The 8,958-nt window shown below is 57.1% G+C and overlaps 1 protein-coding gene across 5 annotated transcripts in view; it reads left to right on the forward strand.

Moving 5' to 3' along the window:
* Positions 1 to 6,795, forward strand: part of Ankrd11 (ankyrin repeat domain containing 11) — a 149,069-nt gene extending 142,274 nt beyond the window's left edge. For all 5 annotated transcript variants that reach the window (XM_069987844.1, XM_069987845.1, XM_069987846.1 and 2 more), the window contains 4 exons: positions 1,163 to 1,261; positions 1,351 to 1,494; positions 4,048 to 4,140; positions 5,744 to 6,795. In XM_069987844.1, the coding sequence (XP_069843945.1) occupies positions 1,163 to 1,261; positions 1,351 to 1,494; positions 4,048 to 4,140; positions 5,744 to 5,929 (522 nt within the window). In that variant the 3' untranslated portion in view covers positions 5,930 to 6,795. The remainder of the gene's footprint in view (positions 1 to 1,162; positions 1,262 to 1,350; positions 1,495 to 4,047; positions 4,141 to 5,743) is intronic.
* The last annotated feature ends 2,163 nt before the right edge of the window (positions 6,796 to 8,958 follow it).

The raw sequence follows: 8,958 nt of genomic DNA on the forward strand, positions 1-8,958 counted from the left end.
CTGGAACTCTGGGTCTTGAGCTTGTCTCTCAAGGGGGGAGCAGTAAGGCACTCACTCAGCTTCCCGCCTGGTACTACATTTCAGATGGCCCCAAGGATACTGCATCCTGTTGGAAATTCCATGTCCAGAATTCCCCACTAGGGGCAGAGTCCGTAGACTAAGATCTGGCCGAATTTTCAGTTTTCAACTAACTTCAGATTAATAACGAAGTTTAGAGTTCAAATATACCATCACAGGAGCGGCGTCGGCCTCCATCACGGGCAGGCCCGTGGCACATGTCCCATGACGGGTCTGAGGGTGTTGACAGGATTCCCAGTGTCAGGGTTGAGTGGTGGTGTGTCTGCCAGGGTCCAGGGTTCTTGGGGGGTCAGACATATGCTCCCTGCTGAGTGCCTGGTGCACCAGATTGGGGCTGCCAGCCAGGGCTCCCCACTAGGAATCTACTGCCCTTAGTCGTGTGTTGTATCTTAGTAGATGAGGCTGGCTCCTCCCCTCCTCGGCACCCCTCCCAGGAGGCCCTGGCCTGCGGGCCTGCTGCTTTCTCTCCAGTACCTCGGGTGACTGGAGTGCTGCTGTCCTTCAGCCCATGTTGTTAGCATGGCCAGTGGTGGTGTGTTCTTCCCAGCGTTCCAGCCTTCCACCGCGTGCCCCTTCTCTCAAGCAGCACGCCCCAGCCCCAACCCCTTCCCCCCCCCCCCCCCCGTTACATTACACAGTGTGCCTACCTCAGTCCCATGCACTGTGCCATTGCTTGCGCCTGCTCTGGAACCTGACCCAGGTTCTACCCAGCAGCATGCCTCCCCACACCCCCCACACACACCCCACCCCCCCCCTCACCCCACCCCGCTTGTTTCTTGTCTTCAGGCAGAGAAGACTTGTCCTTACCTGGTATGATACTTTTATGTACTTGCTCCCCACCCCCCTGCCTGCAGAGAGCTCCCAGTGCTCCTGCCCCCTGTCCATATTGGTGGAGGTCTATGGCCCTTCTGTGGCACAGGCACAGTGCCCACCGTCCTGGTGGCTCTGTGCCCTTTTCTCCCTCATTGTTTAAACGCAGCTCTCCAATCTTGCTTCCCAAGTGGATGCTGGGCAAGACCTGTCCAGGTTTTAAGTCTGCTCTAGGTGTGGCCCTGCTGATCCCCCCTCCCCCTTTCACCTGCAGATTGCACCCCCTCCCTCCCTGGCGGAGCCCCTAAAGGAGCTGTTCAAGCAGCAAGAGGCCGTGCGAGGGAAGCTGCGCCTGCAGCACAGCATCGAGCGGGTGAGCGGAGCCTGGGCCGGGCCGGGTGGGGCGGGGCCGGCAGGCTGGCGCGCCCCAGCGCTGCGCTCACTCTTCCTGTCCTCCCCCAGGAGAAGCTGATTGTGTCTTGTGAGCAGGAGATCCTACGGGTTCACTGCCGGGCAGCCAGAACCATCGCCAACCAGGCTGTGCCCTTCAGTGCGTGCACGATGCTGCTGGACTCAGAAGTGTACAACATGCCTCTGGAAAGCCAGGTGAGGCCTAAGCTTTCTCCCGTCCCCAGGAGTCTCTCCTGCGGCCTACCAGGCAGGGAGCGGCTGCACGCCACAGTGGACCAGAGCGAGCTTCCCTGAAAACCACCCTCCTCCCCCCCCCCCCCCCCCCCCGCCGCTGTGGGCCCCAAGTGCCTCAGGGACATGCCCTGGACAAGCACAGGCAGAGGTGCGCGGGCCGCCCTTCGTGGACCTCTCGTGAGCTCTGTGGCATCCTCGGAGGCCCTTGTGCACACAGGGCAAGAGGCTCCCTTCCTCTGTGACGGTGGTGTGTACCTGGACAGCCCTGTCTGCAGCTGAGGGCAGCCAGAGCCGGTGTGCCCACAGGTCCATCCTCATGACCCTCCAGAGAATGCTTGCTGTTTGGGCTGTGGGGCACCAGCCTTGGCGCAAGGCTCAGATCCAGCAGGGGCTCTCCCACCGCTTTCCATCCTCTCTGAGCCTGAGTGTCCCACAGGCATCATCCTGAGCCCGTCTTACCCCGTGTGCTCCCTGCCCTCTGTGGCTGCTCCCACCTCTGGGCCCTGCCAGGCCCCACCTCCCTGATCAACATACACTTGCCTGGAACTGGTTCCTCTCTAGCCATTCAAACCTTGGGATGCGTTCTCAAGACACATGCCCTGGAGACCCCAGTCCTCGCCATGTAGCAAGCAACATACCGTGTTCCTTGGGCTTAAGTAAAAACGTTTATCACACTTTCAAGGACTGCCACTCTGGAGACATGTACACTTTCTCCATTGCCCGGGCATAATAGGCTTTCTGTAAAGCAAGTCCCTAAGCAGGAAGATGAGTTGGGGATGAGACATGGGAAATTGGATATTTGGAAGTTATACTTTGTATCAGAAAGAGAAAAAGGATTTAAGCCATTTCCTGAGTTAATTTTTAAATTCAAAACCAGAGGGTCTCCAGCGAAAGCCTCTTCCCATGTGCATGTTTCTTGCTGTCTGGGCACTCTGGTTTTAGGAAGTCGTAGTGCCGGCCCTGGGGCTTGAACTCGGGACCTACCCACTGTCCCTGGGCAAGCTCAAGGACTACACTCTTCTTTTTTTTTTTTTTTTTTTTTTGGTCCGGTCATGGGGCCTGAACTCTGGGACTGGACGCTGTCCCTCAGCTCTTCAGCTCAAGGCTAACACTCTACCACTTGAGCCACAGCGCCACTTCCAGCTTTTTTTCTTTTTGCTTATGTGGTGCTGAGGAATCGAACCCAGGGTCTCATCATGCATGTAAGGCAAGCGCTCTACCACTGAGCCACCTTCCCAGCCCAAGGACTACACGCTTTCCACTTGAGCTGCAGCTCCACTCGTGTGTGTGTGTGTGTGTGTGTGTGTGTGTGTGTGTGTGTGTGTGTGTGTGTGTTCATTAGAGATAAGAGTCTTACTTTCCAGCTTTGAACTGCAATCCTCAGATCTCAGCCTCTTTTTTTTTTTTTTTTTTTTTTTTTTGTTGGTCGTGGAGCTTGAACTCTGGGCCTGGGCGCTGTCCCTCAGCTCTTCAGCTCAAGGCGAGCGCTCTACCACTTGAGCTACAGCGCCACTTCCAGTTTTCTGGTGGTTTATTGGAGATAGGAGTCTCACGGTCTTTCCTGGTCTTTCCTGCCCGGGCTGGCTCTGAACTGCGATCCTCAGATCTCAGCCTCCTGAGTAGCTAGGATTACAGGCGTGAGCCACCAGCGCCCGGCCAGATCTCAGCCTCTTAAAGAGCTATTAATACATCCCATTCTGGGACACCCAGGGTGAGCCCACTGGTCATAGTGGAGCAGACCTGCCACACCATGGCCTCTAGTCCACCTTCCTTCCTGTGGGCTTCTCTGGCCTGGCTCTGTTTGCAAATATATCTATCATGGTGAAACAAGGTTGCATGTGATAAAAATGTAGTGAGGGCTGCCGGACATTAAGTCAAGCTAAGCAGAGTGGAGATTAGTGAGGAGGCTGATCCCACCCAACATCCCATCTCCTTAGATATCCTGAGGAACAGAAGGGAGGAGCTTGACATGATGCCTTTTTTTTTTTTTTTTTTTTTTGTCCTGAGGCTTGAACTCAGGGCCTCGGGGTTGTCCCTGAGCCTTTTTCCTCAAGGCTAAGCACTCTACCACTTTTAGCAGCTGCACCACTTCAATTTTCTGATTGTTAACTGGAGATAAGAGTCTCATAGGACTTTACTGCCCCGTGTGGCTTCAAACCATGATCCTCAGATCTCAGCCCCTTGAGTGGCTAGGATTACAGGCGTGGGCCACCAGTTCCCAGCTATGACTCCATTTGTATAAACGCAAGTCCTTGAAATGGAGGTAGGTGTCCAAATGATTTTGCTCCTTCCATGTACAGGGGCTGGGCATCCCCAGGCAGGGCATTGCCAGAGCTTCTGTAGTGCTGCCTTGAAGGTACTTGCTCCCAGCGCATGGTAGACGGCCTTGAAGGGGGATAGGAAGGAAGGTGCTTGTGCTTGTGGGCCTCTGTGTGGAAGTTGCCCTGAGAATGGACAAGCAGTATGCGGCCTGCCTTCTCGTGCCCCATTAATGTCCACATTTGCTTTCTCTAGGGCGATGAGAATAAGTCCGTACGCGATCGTTTCAATGCTCGTCAGTTCATCTCCTGGCTGCAGGACGTGGATGACAAGTATGACCGCATGAAGGTAAGGAGTAAGGAGCCACCTTGCCTCCCCTGGCCTCGGAGGTGACAGTGCTCTCAACCTGGCTGACCATGCCCCTGCTGCCTTCTCACGCGCCTTACCTTCAGTTCAAGAGTGCAGGAAGCAGTTCCTGACACTGTCTGGACAGGCCCCTGGACCTGACCTTGAACACGTTGCGGTCCCAGCACGTACCTGCCACTGCTCTTCTGGAGGTGCTGGCCAGAACAGTGGCTAGGGGTAGATGAAAAAGTAAGAAGCAGATGCCCGCCTGCTGAACAAGGATAGCGGGTAGTATAAAACCCCAGGAAACGACAAGGGTGGTAACTTAGCCAGTTGCAAAATCTCCACACAGCTGCCTCACGCCGCACCCCCAACCTGAGCACTGTGTATCTCGGCCAACACACCACAGCAGTTGTTGGGGGGAGGGGGTTGGTGAGTACACAAGGACTAGGGGAAGGAGGGTCACAAGCCCATGTGGCCCTTGAACCACAGATGTCCACGTGGCCATTCCTGGGGTGAGATTCAGTCTATGCCTACAACTCCCAAGGGATGGGGACCTCGCTGTCCCTTCTCCTGTCAGAGCCACCTCCAGGTCAAGTGAGGCCCAGGGAACTGTGCAGAGAAACCAGCACACTGAAACAAATGTATAGTAAAGCAATAAAAATGCCAATGTGAAACTCCTACAAACTGACAAGAGAAGTATATAAAGAAGCAGTCCAGGAAAAAGGAGGTAAAATGGCCAGACCTTAGCGAGGGGTTGTTCGACGTAATCATTACTTTCACAACCAAAAGGTAAATGGGTCCCATGTAGGAAATCGTGGGGCTGCAAGTGTAGCTCAGGTTTGAATGCCTAGCAAGTGCGGATCCCTGAACTGAAGCCACGGTGCCTACCGCCGTGCTGGGGTCGGGGGGAATGTTCATAGAAGGCCGCTGTGTGGGGCTGGGGGCCGACACTGGCCAGCTCCCCCCAGGTTGGCAGAAGTGTCAGCTGGTAGATTTACACCCAGTCAGCTGACAGCCTCTGTTTAGTCATTTAAAACTTAATGAAGGTCGTGGACCAAAGCATAGAATCCGCCACTGCAGCCTGTCAAGCTTGAGCTTAGCACTGAGCACTTGGGTTTCCCTGGGTCCTCACTGCAGGCCGGCCCGGCCCGGCCCGGCCCGACATGGTGCACTTTCAGTGTCATGGTTTCTGTGCAAACGCAAAGAACACAGTATCACATAACAGCCATAAAATAAAGACAGTGAAATCATGCCATTGTCAGATGCACCCACAGTCGCTGGCAGTACTCCTGGGGTTGGGGTTGGTGTGGCCTGAACAGAGCGTGAAAGGGATTGGACTTCTCCATGACCCTGTTACTGTCACTATTGCCCAGTCACTGATCAAGACTGTGAGGTAAAGGTGTAGAACTGCTGCGTGCCATGCCCTGGGGCAGGTCCCCATCTGTTCACACCCTCCAGGGGCAGTGCCACACCTGGCTTCAGGAAAGCTTGGGCTCTGACCAGGGCGAGTGGTGGCAGCACATCAGGTGCAGCTCCTTGCGGACCAGGGTGGGGCGCGGCGCCTTGGGGCCCTCGTCTACCCTTCTCTGTGTATGTCCTACAGACATGCCTCCTGATGCGGCAACAGCATGAGGCGGCAGCCCTCAACGCCGTGCAAAGGATGGAGTGGCAGCTGAAGGCCCAGGAGCTGGACCCTGCTGGACACAAGTCCCTGTGCGTGAATGAGGTGCCCTCCTTCTACGTGCCCATGGTGGACGTTAACGACGACTTTGTCCTGCTGCCGGCGTGATACCTCCCAAAGGCTGCAGTCCATAGACCAGGGCCACACAGTCGCCCCGTGCTGCCGTGGAGTCCCGGCGGCGGTGGTGGTGGTGGCGGCGGCGGTGGCGGCGGCGGGAGAGGCAGAGAGGAGGAGGGAGCACCACATCCTCCAGGAGGGAGGAGTCCAGAGACCGTTCTGTCCGCATGCCTCCCCTTCCAGACTGGCCTCGGTGCCAGGGGTGCAGAATGTGTGTCTCTACCAGCTGCCATGGGAGCACAAGGCCAGCTCTCCACAGAGCCGCGCCGCAGGAGGAGGAGGCCTGGGCACCGGCGGCTCTCCAAGCACGGCGCCCTCTGCCTCTTCTAGCCAACTGCAGGGCACCTGAGGAGCTGTGTCACAGTGTGTTTTTAAATTCCTCGTTCCATTCTGATCAACTACAGGAAATGACTAAACTGAGGTGTCCACCTCACACAGTGGCCTCCAGGTCGGAGGGGCAGGAGAACGCATCCCATGGAGGTCCTCGGGGCAAGCTGGGACACGGGTGCTGGTGCCTGCCGGGGCCGGCTGCCACCTGCCCAGCCGAAGAGGGACACAGCCAGGACTCTCCAATAGTGTTTTTAATGGAGTCAAATCCACGTGGTTTGTATATTTTTTCCTTTAATCTTGGGCATTTTGTTTCTCTTTCTGAGAACGTAACTTGAAACACTACAGAGCCAATAGTCCTATAAAGAGTGTATCTGCAAACGCTGTACAGTTTTATATACATTCACAATGTACTTTTGCTGCCTTCTAGATAATTTATTTTGCAACACATTACTGCACAGTTGTAAATAACTTATGTACTGTAACATCACTTTCAGTTATGTGTAAAGAAATAAATAAATTAATTAAAATGTTCTTTGTACATGCACTGTCCCTCCCAGAAGGATTCAATGTGTAGTTGACAAGTTCTGTCTAAAAACTCAACTGTATTAAGCTTTCCTTCTCAAATAGTTCAATTTTAATCTTTTTTTTTTTTTTTTTTTAGTTGGTTGGTTGGTCGTGGGGCCTGAACTCTGGGCCTGGGTGCTGTCCCTCAGCTCTTCAGCTCAAGGCCAGCGCTCTACCACCTGAGCCACAGCGCCACTTCCTGTTTCAATTTTAATCTTGAAATGAGCATCTTCCTCCCTAGACTCAAGGTCGCCACCCCCTCCTAAGAGAGAACCTCTTACTATACACGCACGCATGCACACACACAGGAGGAGGAAGCCAGCCACGGTCAGGCAGCCAGGCCTGTACACACACACACACACACACACACACACACACACGGAGGAAGCCAGCCACGGTCAGGCAGCCAGGCCTGTACATACACACACACACACACGGAAGAAGCCAGCCAGTCAGGCAGCCAGGCCTCTTACCACACACACACACACGGAGGAAGCCGGCTGCGGTCAGGCAGCCAGGCCTGTGCACACACACACACACACACACACACACACACACACACACGGAGGAAGCCGGCCACGGTCAGGCTGCCTGCACACACACACACACACACACACACACACACACACACACACACGGAGGAAGCCGGCCACGGTCAGGCTGCCTGCACACACACACACACACACACACACACACACACACACACACACGGAGGAAGCCGGCCACGGTCAGGCTGCCTGCACACACACACACACACACACACACACACACACACACACACACACACACACGGAGGAAGCCGGCCGCGGTCAGGCTGCCTGCACACACGCACACACACACACACACACACACACACACACACGGAGGAAGCCGGCCGCGGTCAGGCTGCCTGCACACACACACACACACACACACACACGCACACACACACACGCACACGGAGGAAGCCGGCCGCGGTCAGGCAGCCAGGCCTGTACATACACACACACACACACACACACGGAAGAAGCCAGCCACAGTCAGGCAGCCAGGCCTCTTACCACACACACACACACACACGGAGGAAGCCGGCCGCGGTCAGGCTGCCTGCACACACGCACACACACACACACACACACACACACGGAGGAAGCCGGCCGCGGTCAGGCTGCCTGCGCACACACGCACACACACACGGAGGAAGCCGGCCAGCCGCGGTCAGGCTGCCAGGCCCCACCCTCCCACTCCCCACAGCACCCCCCCCCAGGGGGAGCAGGGCCCGCCTTGCCACCTGTCCCTCGGCCGGCCATGAGAGCAGAGAGCTGCCCTCCCTGTCGGTCAGCGCCTGGAGGTTAGGGTGTCAGGAACAGGCCAACCATCCGATCGTTCCCAGGGTTTCTGGCAGCTCTGAGCTAGGGGATCCCCAAGGAGGGAGGCCCGGCATCCGCTGTTCGCCCAAGGCTGGACCAGTGCAGTGCCGGCTGTCAGGCCTGCTGCCGGGCCCTGGTCGCTGGGACACGCCGCATGCGCTTCAGCTTGCCCGCCCCAACCTGGGTCAGGCCTCCCTGCTATGTGCGGGTGGCGCCCACTTCACGGGCCGCCCCTTCACCAGGCCCCGCCCATTCAGGCTCCGCCTATGGCAGGCTGGGCCGCCCCTTCACTAGGCCCCGCCCATTCAAGCTCTGCCTATGGCAGGCTGGGCTGCCCCTTCACTAGGCCCCGCCCATTCAGGCTCCACCTACGGCAGGCTGGGCCGCCCCTTCACTGGGCCCCGCCCATTCAAGCTCTGCCTATGGCGGGCTGGGCCGCCCCTTCACTAGGACCCGCCCATTCAAGCTCCGCCTATGGCAGGCTGGGCTGCCCCTTCACTAGGCCCCGCCCATTCAGGCTCCACCTACGGCAGGCTGGGCCGCCCCTTCACTAGGCCCCGCCCATTCAGGCTCCGCCTATGGTAGGCTGGGCTGCCCCTTCACTAGGCCCCGCCCATTCAGGCTCTGCCTATGGTGGGCGGGGCTGACCCTTCAGGCCCCGCCCATTCACCAGGCTCTTCCTATGGCCCCACCCATCCACCAGGCCCCGCCCCTCACAGCTGCCCAGCGTGGCCCTGGCGCTGAGCTCCACCCGCTCATTGCTGGCTGCACCCACGC

Source organism: Dipodomys merriami, unplaced genomic scaffold, assembly GCF_024711535.1.
Source record: "Dipodomys merriami isolate MVZ:Mamm:240054 unplaced genomic scaffold, mDipMer1.0.p SCAF_348, whole genome shotgun sequence".
In the NCBI taxonomy this organism is placed as follows: domain Eukaryota; kingdom Metazoa; phylum Chordata; class Mammalia; order Rodentia; family Heteromyidae; genus Dipodomys; species Dipodomys merriami.